We start from the raw sequence: 20,543 nt of genomic DNA, 5'->3' as shown, positions 1-20,543 counted from the left end.
CCTCTCCGAGGCAGAGGGCCCATGTGCCAGGAATGGGAGGAGGGAAGTGCCCTGAGGGCAGGACCTGTTGGCTGATCCATTCCAGGTAGGGCTCAGTTCCTAGAGCTGCCAGATGGGATGGTGAATGGGGAGCTGGCAGAAGGCTGCTTGGGCTGGACCACAGTGAGAGGGAAGGGAAGTGACAGGCCATCAGGCTGAAGGGGCAGAAGGCTGGTGCCAGGTTGTAAAGGCCAAAGGAAAGAGTTTCATTTATCTATTCAATTAGCATCTCCTGGGAACTCTTTGCGTGCTGGGCACCATGGAGACACAAAGGCAAATACAAGACAGTGCCTGCCCTGGAAGAGTTTCCATTCTCTGCAGGCGAAACAATCTGTACTTGGAAAAGTAAATACAACATAGAGGCCAGGTCATTTTCCAGAGAGAGGGTGCTTGTGGCTGGGCAGGGGGAGGGGGACCAGCTAACCGTGGGAGGTGGCTGGGGAGCTGACCACTGAAGGGAGCCACAGATCCTACCAGGAGGGGGCGGTCCTTTTCCTGTTCATTTGCACTCCTTATTCAGAAGGACTCTTTTGGGGCAGAAGCTCCCAGTTGTATAGGAGGGATTGCACAGTTCATGCTCCATCCATGTCCAGCCACAGCCATGGCACTAAGGAGGTTTGGCATGTGTCCAGAAGATCCACCCCCAGCTTTTCAGTGTCTGAAGACACTGCCCCAAACATGCGGCTTAGCCCTTGATCCACAGCCCACCCTCAGGGGAAACCCCAGATTCTGACCTGGGACAGCACGATGGTGCTATGGATTTTATTGGGTTTTTCCACTCTAGCCTCAGGAGAGTTCAAAAGAAAGTAGATGTGAGAGGCTAACATGGAAACTGAGGCTTCCTGTGAGACAGAAAGTCCCTCCGGTTTCATAGTCTTGATTATATATCAGGACCTTTGTGTTCTGGGCTTTCTCCTTCTGACAAGTTGTGTTGCTCTTCTCCTGCTGCTCCTGGGACCCTTCTACCTGGAGGAGGAGGAGACAGGAGCTTGGCTGGGACTTAGGGGAGAGATGTCTGAGTTGGGCTTGCTGGCGTGTGCTGCCCATGCTGGGGAGAGGCGACAGCCAGTGCTGTGACTTTCCCTGCATTCCTCCGCTGAAAGGCGCTCTTCAAGTGTCAAATAGTAAAAATAACAGTGGCTTGCCAGTGTGGTTTGTCAAGGCAGACTTGGGTTACCCAGCGATGGGGAAAATGTGATCATAAATCCAACTTTTCCAAAGCTCTTGCCATAAGCGATGTTGACCTTAACAAGGAATCACTTGACGACATCTTGGAGAAGTTACAAGGCAATGGTTTGAGACAGGTCCGCCGCTAGAGCTGCCATCCTTGCCCCATCAGGAGTCTGACTGCGTGCCCATAGGGTTTACGAGCCCTGGTCACTGTTGTGCCAGCGGCTGCTTCCCAGCCACCAAAAACATCACTGAGCAAATAGCAAGAGGAATTTCCAGAGACCAATTCTTTTTCTTCTTCCTTCAAGCAAAAAACAACTCATGGAGAATAACTGTGAGCTTACTATGTAGCAACACTGCTTTTAAAGCGGCACGGTGCCCAAAGGCTTTCCAATGTCTTCCCAAGCTGGGGGCAAGCTCCCTTCCTGTTCCTCTAGAATTAGATCTCTGAGCCTCTTACCAAGAAACACCCAATGCTTCCCTACCCCAGGACTGCATTGCTTTCAACTGGGCTGGCAAAAAGACTGTGCCCTCTACAGATTCGAGACATTTAATTCTGGGGCAAGTCTATGCTTTAACTAGGTAAAAAAGACAGCGGCCACATTAACACCGGAAATTTGTCATCTCTTTTGTTTCGATAGTATGTATCCTATACACTTACCTTATTAAAGTGTTCCTTTTTAAAGTCTGTGTCTGCATTCGAATGTCTACCTCGTCCAGATACATTAGGGAACGCCAATGGAGAACCAGGACTGTTTGCAGAGCTCATTGGGCTTGGGTCTTTGTTCTGTCCATCCGGTACCACCATTGCCTAGGGTTATACTTGTTCTGAAGACATACACCCAGACACTTCTCCTTCTGAGCTGAGGTCACCCATGTGGTCCATAAGGCCCCCTCCCTGTACCATGATGCTCAACCAGACCTGGTCAGCTGTGATATGCAGCCCTTGAGCCTTTTATCAAGAAATCAAACCATAAACTCTTTGGGTAGAAACTCAGCCATTAGAATTAGCACGGCTTTGCCCCATGGCCAGACTAGCAAAATTCTATTCTTCTAAACATTTTGGGGTAACTGATGACCCCATTTGATTTAATAAGGAAACCCCTCCCGCTATGCTTTTATTGGTACAAGTTGGCTCGAATGCACTTTTACAATCACATCTTTTGTGAATTCCAGAACGTTTTCAGTCCTTTTGGACAAGTTGGCCTGTCTTATGCTTAAAGGGTGAGTTGGATTCTCATCTGGGCTCATGTGACCTTTAGGAGAGTAAGAGACACGGATGTCATTTCTGCTTTCTCATGATGCCTAGAGTGACCATCAACAGTGTGGTGAATTGAGGATGCTCAGAGTCAGGCAGGATGCTTTCTACGAGGATACAAGGCATGTGTTGGGGGGGGCGGGGCAAGGGCATCTGTCCCTCTCAATGGGCCCTCCCACCCCAACTGGCTCTAGGCCAAAGCAGACCAGCTCCCGTCCTGGAGGAGTCTGGCCCTAAAGAAGGGGAACTAGGCTCTCCTCAAACTCCCTGGGTCATTATGCTCCAACCCCAGAGCACAGCTGATGTTAAATGGCTATTTATTCCTCCACCACACAACAGACACTTGTATGTGCATGGAAAATACTTAAAAGGTGATGCCGCAAGTCATAACTCCTAAGATACTCCAATTGACCAATCAATTAACCAATAAACATTTATCAAGCACCTACTATGTGTGGGGCACTGTGCTAAGTGCTGAGAATACAAAAAGAGGCAATAGACAATCCTTGTCCTCAAAGAGCTTACAGGCTAATGGGGGACGCAACATGCCAACAAATACGTACAAACAAGCTATGGACAAGATAAACAGGAAAGAATTAACAGAGGGGAAAGCACTGGAATTAAGAGAAAGGCTTCCTGTAGAAAGTGGGATTTTAGCCGGGACTTAACAGAAGCCAAGGAAGTCAGGAAGCAGAGCTGAGGGGCAAGGGTTGTGCCATGGGGGGGCTGGTAGAGAAGATGACCAGAGCAGAAAACTGGAGGGTCTTGTTCATGGGGCTGCCAGGAGGTCAGTGCCACTGGATCAAAGAGGACATGTTGGGGAGGGAGAGGTTACCAGGAGGGGGACAGCAGGGTGGAGCCAGGACTGAAGGGGATCCCTTGTGCAAGGGGAGGGGTCAGCCTTGGTAAGGTCTCCTCATCTTGTGACATGGGGGGAAAGGGGGAGATTGGGGCAGAAAGCTCCTGAATGTCAGGAAGGGAACAGGAAGGGAGAAGAGTGGGCTCGTGGAGAATGACCTCACGTTTTCTGTAACTTATGAAGGTTCGGGTTCTCAGCTGAGAGGAATGGCGGAGGTAGCCATGGGAGATTTGGGGAGGGGTGAGGAGGCCTGGGAGAGCCTCTGTGGAGAGAGGAGAGTGAGCTGATGAGGGAGGTAGAGAAGGATTGCCTGACAGCAGCGAGGGCCCGCTGAGACATCATCGTCAGGGATACAGGTACAATGATGGCTCGATTTCTCCACCTTTGTTCAGGAGCATGGGTGGAGGTGTGAGGGTCCTGGTGAGTGGGGGGAGTTACTCGAGGCTGAGGCTTGACTGGGTATAACTGGCCATACAACGAGGGGACTCGGAGAAGAGCCCCCTACCCCGTGTAGGGCTGAACTGGTTCACCGAGGGGTCATGATGAGGGGGAGAAGGGAGGGGCTGGTGCAGGGCAGGTGGCCTGGGGGAGGTCACAGCGCCCATGTTGTCAGGCAGAGGGATGAGGGTGAGAGAAGGGGGCTTCACCCCCTAGTCCTCTGCATTCTCAGTCTGGGCCTCATCACTCCACGGAAACTGCTCTCGCCAATTCACTGGTGACCATGTGATCGTCAAACCTGACATCAGCCTCCCCGCGCGCCTGACCCCCTCCCTCCTCTCCCCCACTCCTGGGCATTTTCCATCCTCAGGGTTTCCATGACATCGCTGGCTCCTGGATCCCTCCCCCGCCCTCTTGTTCCTTCTAAGATGCTTTTGGAGCATCGGCACCTCCGCCGCGTGTTCCCCGGGCTCTGCACCGAGACCCTGGCCGTCCTCTCTCCTCATGGGTCCCTGTGGGTTTAACCACACACCCGGATCCGTTCTTTGCCTGAACTTCAAGTCTGCATCATCAGCTGCTCACCGTGCATCTCGCACCCAGGTCCCTGGACATCTCAAGCTCGTCCTGTCCAGAACAGGGTGGTTACCGTCCCCAGCGTGATCCCAGAGAGCGTCCCCAACCAGGTTTGAGCCCCTAGGATACTCTGGGCTCCTCACCTCCGCCCCCATCGGGTAACCAGGTGAGCCATCTCACAGGGGGCTCCTCGGCCGAACCCGTCTTTGGCCTCCTTTCCTGTCCCCAGTGCTCAGCACCGTGTCGGACACACAGTAGGTACTTAATCAATGTTTATACCCCCCCCCCCCCGGGCTTGAGCCTCATCCTCTCCCATGTAACACTGCAACACTGCAACACTGCAACAGCCGTATTGAGGAGAAGCGCGGTCCAGTCCGCCCCGAGGCTCAGCGGTCAGGCGGGGTCTGCTGGAGAAGGTCCGACGGCTCCCTGGGCCCTCCTGTTTGGCATCGGCAGACTCTCCAGCCCGGTTCAACGATCCAGGCAAGGTGACCTGCTGCTCTCTGGCCCCTCAATCATCTCCCGCCTCCGCGCCTTTGTCCTGGCCTGTCCTCTCCTCTGCTCTGTCCCTGTTCCGGCTGCAATCTGGCTCCGCCCCGGCCCCGCCCCCTAGCCCGCCCCCTGCTCATCGCGTTTGCCCCTCCCTTCTTCCCGCCTGCCCTCCGCCTTGCTGCGCCTGCGCCGCCACGCCCACGCAGTCATACGTATGCACGCGCAAGCTCTGTCTGCCGGTGTTGACGCGGGAAATCTCGCGAGCAGGGGCGGGGCCCGGGCCAGCAGCGGCGGTTGCCAGGACGACGGCGGCTCCCGAGCGAGCTGGGGCTGAGGAAGCTCTACCCTCGCATCCCCCGGCCTCCCCAGCACCATGTTCGTCTACCTCAGCAAAAAGGTGGGGGCACGGGGCGGGGAAACTGAGGCAGGGCCCGGGCGCAGGGGGGAGCCCGAGGCGCCCTCTCCCCACCCGGATCACCCCCCTCTCCCGGACCTCCTCGTCCGGCTGGGACTCGAACCCCGGGCCCGCCCCTTCTTGCCCCGGAGCTCCGTCCCGGCCTGTGGGAGGCCCTGGCCCTGCAGGGTCCCGGGAGGGGGGCGCCCCAGACGAGGCGGGATCCCTCTGCGGTGTAGTAAACAGCTGGAGGCCGAAAGAAGACCTGGGGGTCTTAGTGGACCCGAAGCTCAGTGCGGGGCGGGGCACAGCCTAGGCCGAGAAAGGTCCCGTGGGCCCAGGTTGCGGAGGGGCCGGGTCTGGCACGGTGCCAGGCAGAACCTGGGGGGCAGGGGGTGGTGGGCGCCGTAGTGCCAGGGGCATGTGGCATAGATGGGGCTCCGACTGTATACTGGACCCTGCCCCCTGATGGCCAAGCCAGCCCCCGGGGAGCCGAGCACGGGGGAGGGGGGAGAAGGGGCGCACGGTAGCAGTGGGGTCCCCCTTTGGGTGCGGGTCCTCTCTGAGGGCCGGGCAGCTGCATGTTTGGTCTGCCCCGGGGCTTCGTGCGTGGGGTCCCAAAGCCGAGGGGTCGCCCCTGGTCCGAGGGCTCGCCCCCGGGCCGTCCGGCCGGCCCCCTGGTCTGGATTCCCTTCCGAGCCTCAGCTTCCCCTTGGGGGAAATGGGTCTAGGGTCCTACCCTAAATACTCCTGGAGCTCGTGGGGTGGGCGAGCTCAAGGGGCAATGGGATGGAAAGCAGCAGGAGGGGCCGGCTCTGACTGAGTGCCCCCCCCCCACCCCGGCAGCCTGGGCTTGTTTCAGCCCCCCCACCCCCACCCCTCCTGCTCGCACTGGGGAAGGGTCTGCACAGAACCCCTGAGGGCAGGGACCTGCAGGAGGCCTGGCTCCCTCCCTGTGAAGGTGCAGGTTCCCCATTCAGTGATTTGTTCTGTCCCTTGTCTGTGAAGCCTCCTCTGAACCCCAAGCCTCCGGCTTTGGGGGTCACTCTCCCCTCCTTGATACTCTTTCTCTACGTTTTTGGGGACCCCTTCTCTGTAGGTCTGGAGGGACAGAACTCTAGGGTCCCCTTTATTTTGGGATTCCCGCCCTGGTTGGGGCAGCTGGGTGGTACAGTGGATAGAGCACTAGCCCTGGAGTCAGGAGAGCCTGAGTTCAAATCCCACCTCAGACACTTATTAGGTGTGTGACCCTGGGCAAGTCACTTCACCCCAATTGCCTCAAACACCTGGGGCCATCTCCAGTGTCCTGATGTATATCTGGCCCCTGGACCCAGGTGGTTCTGGAGGAGAGAGTGAGGCTGGTGACTCCCTCCCTTCAGTCCACTTCACTGCAAGTCATGACATCACCTTCTGATGTCAGGGTCCTCTTGGAGAATGAAGGACAAACAACCACCACCTGCCCTGGCTACTGGGCTTCAGACAGGGCCTGCTTCCTCTGAACTTGCTGAGGCCTCTGACCATCCCTCACCGTGGAATGCCGCTCCTGAACTCAGGTCCTTTCCTCAGTCTACCTCGGAACTGGGCGGTAAACAGCAGAGCTGTTGGTTGGCATCACACCAGGCCAGGTTCCCCTTGTCTGGGTTTGGGACTTCGTGCCCTGGGCCGGAGCCTCCCTGTCCAGACCTCATCCCCACTGCCCCCAGACCTTTTCTCTGTCACCCTGTGCTGGCCTGGGTTGGAAATGGGACTCCCTGTGCAGGTTTTTCCTCCTTGGATTTCCCAGTCAGGATTTGGTGCAGGCATTTCCTGGATTTGTGTGGAAGAGTTTATGGGGAGCTTGGTCATACATCTGCCTGAGACCCTGCCTGAGACTCTGCCTGAGACTCTGCCGTCTTGTCTCTGCCTCAGTCCTGTGATTGCTAAGTGACCTTCCAGCTTTGATAGTTGGTGATCCCTGGGGCTGTCAGATGAATGCTGAATTGTTTTTAGTGATGAGATGTGTCAGGAACAAGATTTTGTGAGAGGAAAGAGTTAGAAAGTGATTCACCTGGAAGTTTGGAGGATGAGTGTGTGACTGTGACCTTTCTCTAGTGATGGGTATTCCAGTCTGGTCCAAGGCATCTGGGTCTTAGACATGAGACCTTCATGGGGGCACCTAGCACTGACCTCACGCTGATGGTTTTACCGAATATTCTAAGTTAGGGACAGTATTTATTCCATAGAAAAGGAAAACAGATCACACTTCCTTTTGGTGACATTGGATCCAGCAGCTCCAAGGACTTCAAAGAGGAAACGAAAATAGTGCAGCTCACAAGATTTCAATATTAACAATTTGGTGAGAATAAAGTAAATTCTAACTTAGTGTGTATACGAAGTGTGAGTTTCCTGTTATACACACACATAACGTGGTGTATGAGGGAATTCTCACGTAGGCGGTTTCATTTTTTTTTTTTTTGTGAGGCAGTTGGGGCTAAGTGACTTGCCTAGGGTCACACAGCTAGTAAGTGTCAAGTGTCTGAGGCTGGATTTGAACTCTGGTTCTCCTGACTCCAGGGCTGGTGCTCTATCTACTGCGCCACCTAGCTGCCCCGGTTTTATTTTAATTATCAGCTACTAGCTCATCAATGTAGAAGCCCAGTCAGCTTTTTTTTTTTTTTTTTTTTTTTTTTTTTTGGCAATGGGGGTTAAGTGACTTGCCCAGGGTCACACAGCTAGTAAGTGTCAAGTGTCTGAGGCCGGATTTGAACTCAGGTACTCCTGATTCCAGGGCCGGTGCTTTAACCACTGCGCCATCTAGCTGCTCCCCCCAGTCAGCTTTAGCAAGTTTTTAAGATCATTATGTTCTATGAATTTCATTTATTTATAAATTGGAGTCCCAAACATCTTGAGTCTGGGATTCGGTAGCAGTGTGTCTCCTCTTTTTTAGGTGACACTACTCAGTCATTGCCTTTCCTCCAGCAGTGTGAAGAGTCCTGGGGCCTTGCAGATTCTGCCCACCCCTATAGCTGTCTATTCACACTCCTCCATACGCACCAATGCTCTTCTCCGAAGTCTTGGCTCTTCATTTCCCATTCCCTTCCATGGGATATCCTTTTGGAAAAGATGCCACACATTTACCCTGCTCTCTCTCTGTGGGTTTCAGATTGCCATCCCCAATAAAGTTAAGTTGAAGTGTATTTCCTGGAACAAGGATCAAGGATTCATAGCTTGTGGTGGTGAAGATGGACTTCTGAAAGTTGTAAAATTAGAAACACAAACAGGTAAATTGTATTTGGTCCAAAAACTGTTTTTAAAATGAGATCTTATTCATAGCGTTTATCCATTAGACCTTTATTTTGTCTTTTCTTCTCAGAAATGTTTCTGACATCTCTCTTGGCATCACCTTTGTTTCCAAATGCAACCCTCCTTCCTCCCCAACCCAGTGAGCCAGTCCTTATAAAACACAGAAAAAAAGATAGAGAGTTCAGCAAGACAACCGATATCAAATGAATCCAGCCGCGTATAAGCATTTGTTTTCAAAGGGAAAAAAAAGTGAGACTTTTCAAAAATACTTTCTTTGGGCTGAATTTTTGTGTTAAGTCAGAGAATGTCAGAGTGGAGAGGGATATTAACTCACTAGCCTGTGCTTGACTGTGGTTCCCCACCCCCACCTGCTGTGCCCCTCCCCACTCCTTCCCTGAGGAGGTGCCTGGATTCAGCCTCTTACCAAAGACCCCCAAGTGAGGAGGACCACACCTCCTGAGAGAGCTTCCTTACTCACTTTGGATGGCTTTGATTACTGGGAAGACTTTCCTGACATCAAGCTGACATTGGTCCTCTCTGGGATTAGGCAGAAAAGTCAAATCCTTCCTTCCTGTGGTGGCCGTTGGGATGCCTGGTGTCAATAATCTTGGCACCTGTGGCTGTGTCAGAATGAGTGCTCTTGCCCCTCCTGTGGTGGGCCTCTCGGTCTTGGCTGGGATGGTCCTCGGGCACAGATGCATGGTCTGCCACTAGATCTGCATTTGGGGACTACATGTCCAGGTATGCCAGGTGTCCCCAAAGTCTCAGAAGGCTAAATGCTGCAAACTGACAGAGAGATCATGGACAAGTTTAATTATTTAAGTTTATTTATGCTTATTTAGCTTTGTGAATTTTAATTCCATTTTCTCCATGACCATGTGTCAGGCCAGTGGATCAGTGGAGGAGATCCTCTCGTGGCCTCCTTGAGCACCTGACTGACCTCCATTAGACTTTTTTCAGTGACTTCTTGTGGGTCAGTTTGTGGTATAAGCAGCAAGACCTGATTCCTTAGTATTTTTTTTTTTTTTTGCCGGGCATTAGGGGTTAAGTGACTTGCCCAGGGTCACACAGCTAGTAAGTGTCAAGTGTCCGAGGCTGGATTTGAACTCAGGTCCTCCTGACTCCAGGGCCGGTGCTTTATCCACTGTGCTATCTAGCCGCCCCCATTCCTTGGTATTTTTAAGACTAGGATTAGAAATTCAGGCTTCCTAGTCACTGAGCAGCAGCTGATAAAAGATTTGATAAAATAAAAAAATCAACTATGGTGATGTGTAGCACAAAAATCAGTATCTTAAAGTAGAAACAGTTCACTTTTCAAATGTTATTTTTGGTAAGTCTGTAGCATTTACATTTTTGAAGTTCTTCAAGCTTAAAATTGCATAAGACTTTTGGGATACTCTGTGTGTAACTGCCTCTATGACTGTGACTACATGGGGCCTCGAGAGCCCTGCAGGATCCTGCCCCCCCTGTCTCTTCAACTGGATTTCCCAGGACTCCCCTATGGTGTCCCCCATAGACACATGGTGCTCTGTCTCCAGCCTTGGGATTTTTGTGGGGGTGCCCATCTCCCTCTGCACCTTCATTTCTTGGAATCTCTGGGCCCTTCAAGGTGCAGACACACTCGGTGTAATTTAGCATGTGTGATTTTTGTCCCCCTCCCCTGGAGAGAGGACTGCAACTTTGTATTTAGTTCAGTGCCTGGCACATAGTAGGTGCTTGGTAAATCTTGGTCTTGAGAATGGAAAGAGCCATGTGATGGGTTTTTATCAGGAAAAGAAGAAATGTTTAAAGCCATTTTTCCTTCCTCTGAAATGTCTTTCGTGGTCATTCTGGATGGTATGTAATTCCTCGAATGTCTGTTCATTTTCCTTAGATGATGCCAAACTCAGGGGCCTGGCAGCTCCCAGCAATCTTTCCATGAACCAGACTCTGGAAGGCCACAGTGGTGAGTCATGGCATGTCAGTCCCAGGGCATCTTTAGTCCTAGGAGCCGTGCCACTCAGTGTGAGAAGGACGCACTTAGGAAGTAGGGGTTTTTTTGGAGGGGGGAGAAGGATAATAATTTTCATCAAGAAATAACTAGCAGTAGGGGGCAGCTAGGTGGTGCAGTGGATAAAGCACTGGCCCTGGATTCAGGAGGACCTGAGTTCAAATCCAGCCTCAGACACTTTATACTTACTAGCTTTGTGACCCTGGGCAAGTCACTTAACCCTAATTGCCTTGCAAAAAAAGAAAAAAAAGAAAAAAGGGGGAGGCAGCTAGGTGGCGCAGTGGATAAAGCACTGGCTCTAGAGTCAAGAGGACCTGAGTTCAAATTTGACCTCAGACACTTGACACTTACTAGCTGTGTGACCCTGGGCAAGTTACTTAGCCCTCATTGCCCTGCAAAAAAAAAAAAAAAGAAAGAAAGAAAGAAAGAAAAAGAAAAGAAAAGACAAAAGAAAGAAAAAAAGAGAAATAACTAGCAGTGTTATTGTTGGGATGGTAGAATCAGGAAACGGTATTGTCTTTTTACAAAAAACAATCTCTCTCTCTTTTTCTGGTGAGGCAATTGGGGTTATGTGACTTGCCCAGGGTCACACAGCTAGTAAGTGTCAAGGGTCTGATTACGGATTTGAACTCAGGTCCTCCTGACTCCAGGGCTGGTGCTCTATCTACTGTGCCACCTAGCTGCCCCGGCAATCCATATATCTCAATCAGCAGCAAGATCAAAATCAGAAGGTATGTGTGGGAGCCTCCATAGCAGACAGTGCAGGAAGAAGGAACTCTCTCTCTGGGAGATGTGAGTCAGCTTAGCCACGAGATGGTCCCCACTGTCTCCAGGGTAGCAAGCGGGGGCAGGGGCCAGATGGAGACACCCTTCCCTTCAGCCTCCTGACATCGGGTTGGTCTCGTCCATCTTCCCTCTCCAAGCTGGAAGCCAGAAGTGCCTGCAGAGCCCAGAGCAATGGAGAGAAGACTAGTGGCTCAGCACAGCCTTGATGACCACTGAAGCCAAGGAGATCTCCTGTCTTACTCTAGATCTTGCCAGCTCTGCCCTGCCCTTCCCACCGGGCTAGGCCTTCGTTGCCCCCCACAGGGAGGGAGCCCCATTCTGGGGAGTTTGGGCTCTGGGGCGGTCGGACAAGGTCGCCATTCAGGCGGCAGCACTGTCATTGGCGTGGCCCAGCCACAAGCACCAGCCCCCGCCAGTTCAGCGTGTCTTTGTTTCTTTGAGGAACGCTCGGCCGTGGCTCCTGTCTAGTCTGTTAGAGCGCGCTTTGGTAAATGGACCCTCAGATACTGCATTTGTCTTGTAGTTATTTTGGAAAGGCTTCCCCCCCTTGGGTTTTGTTATTAGTATGCAGATATCCTGTTAATTTGGGGGGTTTACTTTGTGGCCTTCAACTTTGCTGAACTTTACTCCTTTTATTTCTTTTTCTTGCCTTACTGCTCTTCCCAGCATTTCTAGAATTATACAGAAAATGTCAGGGAGAGTGGGGATCTTTTTTAAAATTATATTTTGTTTTTTCCCCATTTACATGTAAAAACAATTTTTAACATTTGTTGTTTCTGTTTTTAAGTTTTGAGTTCCAAATTCTAGCCCTCCCTCCCTTCCCCCATTCTTGAGATGGTAAGCAATCTGATGTGCAGTCGTGTAAAACATATTTTCATATTAGTCATTTTGTAGAAGAAAACTTGAAAGATGGGAAGTTAGGAAGGAAGGAAGGAAGGAAGGAAGGTAGGAAGGAAGGAAGGAAGGAAGGAAGAAAGGAAGGAAGGAAGGAAGGAAGAAAGGAAGGAAGGAAGGAAGGAAGTAAGTTAGGAAGGAAGGAAGGAAGTAAGGAAGGAAGGAAGGAAGGAAGTTAGGAAGGAAGGAAGGAAGTTAGGAAGGAAGGAAGGAAGGTAGGAAGTTAGGAAGGAAGGAAGGTAGGTAGGTAGGAAGGAAGGAAGGAAGGAAGGAAGGAAGGAAGGAAGGAAGGAAGGAAGGAAGGAAGGAAGGAGGGAAGGATGGAAGGAAGGAAGGAAGGAAGTTAGGAAGTTAGGAAGGAAGGAAGGAAGGAAGGAAATTAGGAAGGAAGGAAGGAAGGAAGGAAGGAAGGAAGTTAGGAAGAAAGGAAGGAAGGAAGGAAGGAAGGAAGGAGGGAAGGAAGGAAGAAAGGAAGGAAGGAAGGAAGGAAGGAAGGAAGGAAGGAAGGAAGGAAGGAAGGAAGGAGGGAAGGAAGGAAGAAAGGAAGGAAGGAAGGAAGGAAGGAAGGAAGGAAGGAAGGAAGGAAGGAAGGAAGGAAGGAAGGAAGGAAGGAAGGAAGGAAGGAAGGAAGGAAGGAAGGAAAGGAAGGAAGGAAGGAAGGAAGGAAGGAAGGAAGGAAGGAAGGAAGGAAGGAAGGAAGGAAGGAAGGAAGGAAGGAAGAGAAAAATAGTATGCTTTGGTCTGTGTTCAGATACCATCAGTTCTTTCTCTGGAGAGTGGTAGCATTTTCCATCATGAGTCCCTTAGGATTGTCTTGGATCGTTGCATTGTTGAGAAGAGCCAAGTCTATCACCGTTGATTATTACACATTGTTGCTGTTACTGTGTACAATGTTCTCCTGCTTCTGCTCACTTCACTTTGCATCAGTTCATGCAAGTGTTTCCAGGTTTTTCTGAGAACATCCCTTTCATCATTTCTTGTACAGCAGAACAGAATTTCATTACAATCATATACCACAGCTTGTTCTGCCATTCCCCAATAACGGGTATCCCCTCAAATTCCCATTCTTATCCAGGTGGGCATCTTTTCTAAGAACAAGCTCTGTCTTTATTAAAACTGCTTTAGGAAAACTGTGGTAGTTAATTTCCTGACAATGGCCCCGGGTCCGTAAAGGGCAAAGTCAGCTTGGCAGATAAAGCCTGGGGTAGTTTTTTAAACTCTAATATACTTCCTGCCTATTCAGGAGATGAGGCTTATGCAGTTCTCGGTCTGAAACAAGGCACTGAGACAACTGGGTCCAGTGATCATTTGGGTGAGAAACTGTGAATATCATAGAATTGGTCAGTGGCAGACACTGAAGAGAGAGAATGACTCTTACCATGCCCATACACATAGGCACACTTCAGGGAGACTACCCTAGAAAGAATAGGAAAGGACAGGACCAGCCCTCCACCCTCCAATACCTAAATTTTCTATAATACCTGTTTAGTACAAGCTCCAGGCTCACCCTTCCAACATGAGTTTGGACTGGAAGTACTTGGATGCTTCTCTGGGGCCTAGGGTTTGGGGGGTGATTAGAAAGTATGAGCCCCATCCAAGGCATTCCCCCTCGTATCATTTCAACCCAATATCACCTGAACAATGAACATCAATCAGCTTTTACAGAGATATTGCCTGTGGTGGTAGAGCAAGGACTCAAGTATTACAAAATCCTAGGCCAGGTGTATGCACTTCCTTGTTACCTCAGCCCCTGGGGAGAGGCGTCTCGAACACAAAGTGGGCAAAGTGGGTCGAGATCGGTACGAAGCATTTCCCTAACAAGGTGGCCCAGCTGATGGCTGAGCTGTTCCCTTGCTTGTGGGACACCGTGTCTTGGCTGCTGGGTTGGTCTTGGTCAATCACATCATTCCTTGGGCTGGCTCCTCACCAGGCTTGGCTGAGGGGTCTCCCTTTGGAAGCTGCCAGAAGTGTAACAGGGTCAGTTCTTTTTCTAATGGTCAGTCCCAGCCTCTGATGGCTACAAGTCTTTGTCTGCCCTTCGTGGGCCATCCTTGGCGTCCTTAGACATGGCTTAGTTTATCCCGGGCCCATTCTTGGGTTTGTTCTCAGTGCCCAGTGCAGACACTGACAGCTCTGCTGGGAGCTCTGGCTGGAGCGGTTCTCTTTTATGCGGGCAGATGCTCAAACCCGGGCCAAGACTCTTTAAGGATGGGGATACCGAGGCATCTGGAGAGGCAGCAGGGAAGGAGCCTCCCTTCCCTCTGGGGAGTGTCGACAGCTTGTGTAAATGTTGTTGTCTTCCCGTTGTCTCCCCAACAGACTGGGGGCTCCTTGAGGGCCTTCTTTGTATCCCCAGCACTCAGCACAGTGCCTGGCACATAGTAGGTGCTTAACAAATGCGTGTTGACTCACCGACCATAGACGGTGGAAGGTTAAAGATGGAGGGGAAGATCCGGCCTCAGACACTTGACACTTACTAGCTGTGTGACCCTGGGCAAGTCACTTAACGCCCATTGCCCCGCAAAAAAAAAAAGTTGGAGGGGAAGGAAGACCGAGGGCTATGCCTCCAGCAGGAGCTGGAAGGGGGTCGAATAAGGCTTTGTCAAGTCTCCTTAGCCTAGAGCAAAGGAGGAGGGTGCAGGGGGCATTGAGAGGGTTTGGCACAAGGGAACCAGGGAGAACCAGTCTGGAATCAGCAGGCCTTCATTAAGCAACTTTTCTGGGTCAGGAGCTCTGAGAGGTGTTGAGGTACAGAGACCAAAGCAGAGTGGCCCTTGTCCTTGGAGAGGTCGGGACCCAGACCCAGAGCCAGGAGGGACTTCTCAGGAGAGCGAGGCCTGTGCTCCCATTTTAGAGATGAGAAACTGAGGCCCAGGGAGAGGAAGTGGCTTCTTGTTAGGAGGAAGGCTTGTTGGGGCCTAGGGCTGCCACCCAGCACCTTGCCTGGCACCTAAGTCCTGGCTGTTGGATGGACCGAGTCTCCCCAGTCCTCTGTCGTCCAGTAACGCAGGTGAGAAGGGAGGAGAGCCTGACCTCAGAGCCCTGGTGGGTCCGGAGAGGGGTGAGAGTCTGAGCCAGAAAGGCAAAGGGGCTGAGGATCGGGGAGGCCAGGAAGCTTGAGGGAGCATCTTGTGTGGCTATCAAAGCTCCCAGTTAAAGGGCCAGCAACGGGGAGAAGAGGAAGATGGCGAGCCAGGAGTTGAGCTCCTAGGGAAAGGACGGGAAGGCGGGAGAAGGAGTCGAAGCTCTCAGAGTTTGTACTGGGTGATGAATTGTGAGAGTGCCCTGGAGAGTCCCCAGGGACAAGGGAGGAGAGCCCCTAAGGCTTCGGATTGGTTCTAGTTCCAGAGTCCTAACCGAGAACCCAGATAACCCATCTGAAAACAAACCCAAAGGGAAATGGTGGCAGATTGCTTCTCTTGTGGACCGCCATGTGCTGGGGGCTGGGCAGTCATATAGGCCACCCATCGGTCCTGACGGCTTGTATGGACAGTGATCTGGGCTCAGATCTGACGGGGAGGAAGAGAATCCACCAGATTATGTCCAGGAGGGGCAGCTAGGTGGCACAATGGATAAAGCACCAGCCCTGGATTCAGGAGGACTTGAGTTCAAATCCAGCTTCAGACACTGGATGCTTAATAGCTGTATGACCCTGGACAAGTCATTTAACCCTCGTTGTCCTGCCCCCCCCCCAAAAAAAAATATTACGTCTAGGAAATTTATCTCCATTTTCAGTGGTCCGAGGTACTCCCATACCGAAACCCATATTTCTAAGACCAGTGATCTCCCTGTGATGTCACAGTCCTGGCAGGGCTAAAGCTGTGCTGGATTTGAGGGGCCGAGGAGAGACGTGTAGTATGCGGATTGACTGCACCCTGTTTAGTACCATTAATGAAGAAGAAGAGCAACGAGGGGACGGGAGGCCTCGGCACACTGGGCCTTTGTGCGGAGGATTAAGGGACATTCCCCAGGAGCAGCTGCCCTGTCGGACCAGGGGGCACCTGGAGGCTCACCGTGAAGCTCTGTGCTCTCATAGCCCTGAGGAGATCTCGGATCCACTGGGGTATCTGCATGAGTTTGGAGGTTAGGCGTTCCGGGGATGGGGGAAGCACTTGGAGAGGTTCTCCTCCGCCCGCTGCTCCGCCACTGCCCTGCCTCGTTCAGAGAAGACAGAGATGAGCAGTGGTGGCATGGTGGGGGTGCTTGTGGGATGCCAGGCTCGTTGTCCCACAGAATGCTGGCACAAGAAGAGGGGGCTGCTCTGGTCCTCGATCGTCCCCCAAAGGCTCTTTTCAGAGGTGTGGGGTGGTATTTACTTACCCAGAGTTAATTGTGCTCATGGACTCTGTTTTCTAGGGTCTGTCCAAGTTGTCACTTGGAATGAACAGTACCAGAAGTTAACAACCAGCGACCAAAATGGACTGATCATCGTGTGGATGTTATATAAAGGTACGTTAAGGAGAGGCGGCCGAGGGCTGGGCTGGTCGCCTTGCCCCGCTAGATAAGTGGCCTGGGAATGATTCCCTCCCAAGCTGGGCCTTTAGCCGGGAGCAAGATTCCTCTTGGGTTGTTGCCCGCTTTGCCCCTGGAGAATGAGCACACGGTGGCAGGAGAACAAAACAGACCCAGCTGTGACCGGCCGTTGTCTCCGGTGTTTCTGCTCTTTCTGTACAAATGAAGAGAGCGAGTAGGGGGTCTGTTTGAACCCACCCTTCCCTGCCCAGCTCTGTGAGGTGGCCGTGGCTTGCTCAGGAGGGAGGGAGCGGCTCAGATCAGGGCAGCCGCTGAGGTTTGTTTCTGCTCATCCACGAAGGCTGTGGCTCTTTTATGTTTGCTCGCTGGACCCCAGTTCCCACCAGCGTCCTTATGGATGTGCGCTTTTGATCCCTGGGGGTGTGTGTGAGAAGATATTTAGGTGGACACCCCCTTATTTAAGACAGCCTTTTCCCTGAAGGTCAGGTTGGACAAGTCGTAGACACAGAACACAGACAGTTCTCGCTTTATGTAAGTAGACCCTTCTGCAGACCTTTTACATGATGCAGATTTTCCCAGAGGCATGGCATGGGGCGGGGGGGTGGGAGAAGCAGGAAGGAGGCCAGCACATGGTCCAAGGATAGGATAGGATGTGTGGTGGCTGGGGACAGAGAAATGAGACCAGGAGGAGGAACACGCAGGGCTGGAGCCAGCCATGTGGGGGCTTCGTGGGAATGGAGAGGAAGAACACATTGTGGGGGCTGGAGCCAGACCTAGACAGGAGAGAATGGGGACATACATGGACAGATGGAAGAAAGACCCGGGGCTGGACACAGGCAGGTGGGCAGAGCAGGGCACAGGTTTCCTCTCCAGACGCCACAGGTCTCGAGCCAAGCCCCTGACCCGGCGGCAGCGGTCTCTCCGTGTGTCTGTTGTTTTGCTTTTGCTTGGATCTTTTTTTTAAAGTTTTTCCTTGGTGGGGGATGGGAGGCCATGGCATGTGTAGCCGAGGAACGAGGAGAGAGCACAGGACAGTACAGCAAAGTTCACCGAGGGGTTCTTGGGGACGGCAGACTTCTTCCAAATTCTTTACCCAAAGTTGAATTTGTGTAATGCAAGTTTATGTAAACAGAGACCCATCTGTGTATACTTTTGGAATTGGGTTGATTTGTCAAGGACACTTTGTTTGGGACTAGAGAAAGCTGGACTCCTTACCTTTGGTCTCCTTACTCAGGGCTGTCGGATAACAGCTGGTCACCCCAGACTTTATGGATGCATGGGGTCCTCTAGGCCAGCTTCTCTTCATAGACCTAGGGAATGGAAGGGATTTGAGAGGTCTCTGAGCCCACCCCGTTCTTCCCATAAGCCCAGTCTCTTCTGAAGGCCTCCGTTGTCCATACGGTGACTTCCAGTGCACTTCTTCCCCTGTAACACAGCCAGCAATGCCATGGGCCAGCCTCCTCTGCTCTCCATCACAGTCATGAGAGCGTTATCTCCCTCCACTTCCACCCCAACAGCGTTATAATGATTCTGGCTCTTTATAACTTCTCTTCACCTATTGAAAAGAAATGTTCATAATTAAGAAGTCAGTTGTTAGCACTGCAAAAGCAAACCAGCTTGTGTTTTTAATGAAAAGCAAAGCTTTTTTGTGTGTTTTCTGTGCTGCTTTGACGTTACTGTAATTACAGAAGTTATGAATCACTTTTCCACTTTATTTGTTCTATTTGGTGTTTTATAAAATGGTCATGCTGAGGAAGCCTCTCTGTGGAGAGCGTAAACCTTCTTGGGTGTGGCTGGTCCGTCGCCAGGGTTTTGTGGGATCCCTTCCGTGTCCCAGGCTCGGCATCGTGACAGTCATACTGGGCTGTGCTCACCCCTTCTGTCTATGACTGCAGGCTCTTGGTACGAGGAGATGATCAACAACAGAAATAAGTCCGTTGTCCGGAGCATGAGCTGGAACGCTGATGGGCAGAAGATCTGTATTGTGTACGAAGATGGAGCCGTGATTGTTGGCTCTGTGGATGGTGAGGGTCTGCAAGCACGGGCTGTTCTCTTTTCACACTCGCGGGTCTGGGCACTGCGCAGACAAATCTGCTCACTTGATCCGAATGACCCTGTGAGCCGGGTTGCTGCTATGCCCGGGGTGTTCTTGCCTCTACTTTACGGAAGAAGAAAAGGAGGCATGTTACCCAGACCGTTATTGCCTGAGGCGGGATCCGCACTCAGGCCCTTTGGCACCTTCTCCTCTGAACCCCATTCTTCCACCATTCCAGTTCAGCAGACTTCTGTTAAGTGCTTTGAAATTTCTTGGGGCTGGACAGAAAACAGATAAATGGGTTCCATGGAATAGCTTGTGAGTCTGAGCTTTTCACGTGAGGACTCAGCCTTGAGTTTACAGGGGACATGAGATTGTTTGGAGATTTTCCCATGGGATCCATTTTACATGCACCTGTTAATCATGTTTTATAATCTCAGAAACTACAACCTTGCTTCATCTAGGGCGTAAGCTTTGCGAGGGCAGGGTCTGTGCCTGGCTCATGTTAACATCTCCCATTGTGGGAACTTCTTTAAAAAAGGAAGGCCTGGGGGCAGCCAGGTGGCGCAGTGGATAGAGCACGGGCCCTGGATTCCCAAGGACCTGAGTTCAAATCTGGCCTCAGATACTTACTAGCGGTGTGACCCTGGGCAGGTCACTTAACCCCCATTGTCTCACCAAAAAAAAAGGAAGGCCTGTTTTCTTAAGGGCAGAGAGACAGAGAGAACTGGGATGAAAACTTTCTGTCCTTCTGCAGATTGGCTATACAGTCTTAGAGCAGGTTGGGCCACAAAGGTTAAGTGACTTGCCCAGGGTCACACGGCTAATCTGTGGGAGAGGGGCCGGTGTGGATTCAGGGATCCTTGGCTCCCAGCCTTCCAGTCTCTTTCCTAGGCCAGGATGCGTGTCTGTGGGGGCTTCTGGATGGTAGTTGCTTCATTAATCTGCCTTGGATAGAGCTGAACCGTTTAGATGGGGGTGCATGATGTCAGTGGGGCTAAGGAGCTAAGGAATGAACAAAGTCTCCTGAACTTCTCCTGACAAATGCCCATCTTTTGCTTGTGCTTTTGTCTCAGGGAATCGTATCTGGGGCAAAGACCTGAAGGGCATACAGCTGTGTCATGTGGCGTGGTCCTCGGATAGTAAAACGCTGCTGTTCGGGATGGCGAATGGTGAAATCCACATCTATGACAACCAGGGCAACTTCATCGTGAGTCTTCCTGTCTGGGTGGGGGTGCTGGTCGAGTGCGTGACAGCCATGACAGACGAAACAGTTTGCTGGCGCTTCACCTGGCGATGTTGTCAGTTAGGATGTTTGTAATCAGTTGGAAATGGGATCTTTTAAAAGGAGGCCGTCACAGAACGAATACATGGAGCACATCATGAAGGGGCTTTGCTAAATTCTTTCTGGAAGCTGGAAATGCACCTGAGCACCTTGACCTGGGAGGACATGAGCAGAGGTGGAAACAGGGCCCCAAGGTCGAAACCTCTTAACGGCATGAGAGACAAGGGGTCAGCTCCCCGCCCTCCCCAGGCGGCCCACCCAGCTGGGGGTGTGCTTTCATTGCCGTGAAGGCTGGATGCCCACTTGTTAGGGGTGCTAAGGGGATGGGTTGGCTTAGATCACTCCTGAGATGTCATACAGGGGCCTGCTCCATGGAGGACACTCTCCTCAGGGCTGGGAATCCAAGGATTTGCAAAGGACAGACCTGGCTTATCTCCTGGGGAGCTGGCTGACCTCCTCAGGGAGGCCCTTATAATAGGATGGGGAGGCGAGGGGAGCACAGGTGACGTCCAGAACGCCCAGGTGGAGTGTGGGGAAATAGGGGGAGGCTGGGTGGGGCAGGAGGCGGCGTCTGA

At 51.8% G+C, this 20,543-nt stretch overlaps 2 protein-coding genes across 2 annotated transcripts in view; both read left to right on the top strand.

Moving 5' to 3' along the window:
• MATN3 (matrilin 3) overlaps positions 1 to 1,116 on the top strand; it is a 19,234-nt gene extending 18,118 nt beyond the window's left edge. The window contains exon 10 of the mRNA XM_043981321.1: positions 966 to 1,116. Within this exon, the coding sequence (XP_043837256.1) occupies positions 966 to 1,116 (151 nt within the window). The remainder of the gene's footprint in view (positions 1 to 965) is intronic.
• A 3,981-nt stretch (positions 1,117 to 5,097) lies between these two features.
• The window catches only part of WDR35 (WD repeat domain 35), a 57,997-nt gene continuing 42,551 nt past the window's right edge, over positions 5,098 to 20,543 (top strand). The window contains exons 1-6 of the mRNA XM_043987121.1: positions 5,098 to 5,226; positions 8,366 to 8,483; positions 10,379 to 10,450; positions 16,532 to 16,624; positions 18,544 to 18,672; positions 19,760 to 19,893. Coding sequence (XP_043843056.1) covers positions 5,203 to 5,226; positions 8,366 to 8,483; positions 10,379 to 10,450; positions 16,532 to 16,624; positions 18,544 to 18,672; positions 19,760 to 19,893 — 570 coding nt within the window. The 5' untranslated portion in view covers positions 5,098 to 5,202. The remainder of the gene's footprint in view (positions 5,227 to 8,365; positions 8,484 to 10,378; positions 10,451 to 16,531; positions 16,625 to 18,543; positions 18,673 to 19,759; positions 19,894 to 20,543) is intronic.

The sequence above is a fragment of the Dromiciops gliroides genome, chromosome 2 (assembly GCF_019393635.1).
Source record: "Dromiciops gliroides isolate mDroGli1 chromosome 2, mDroGli1.pri, whole genome shotgun sequence".
Lineage (NCBI taxonomy): Eukaryota > Metazoa > Chordata > Mammalia > Microbiotheria > Microbiotheriidae > Dromiciops > Dromiciops gliroides.
The sequence above is the reverse complement of the archived record's forward strand: the minus strand, read 5'-3'. Positions and strand labels throughout refer to the sequence as shown.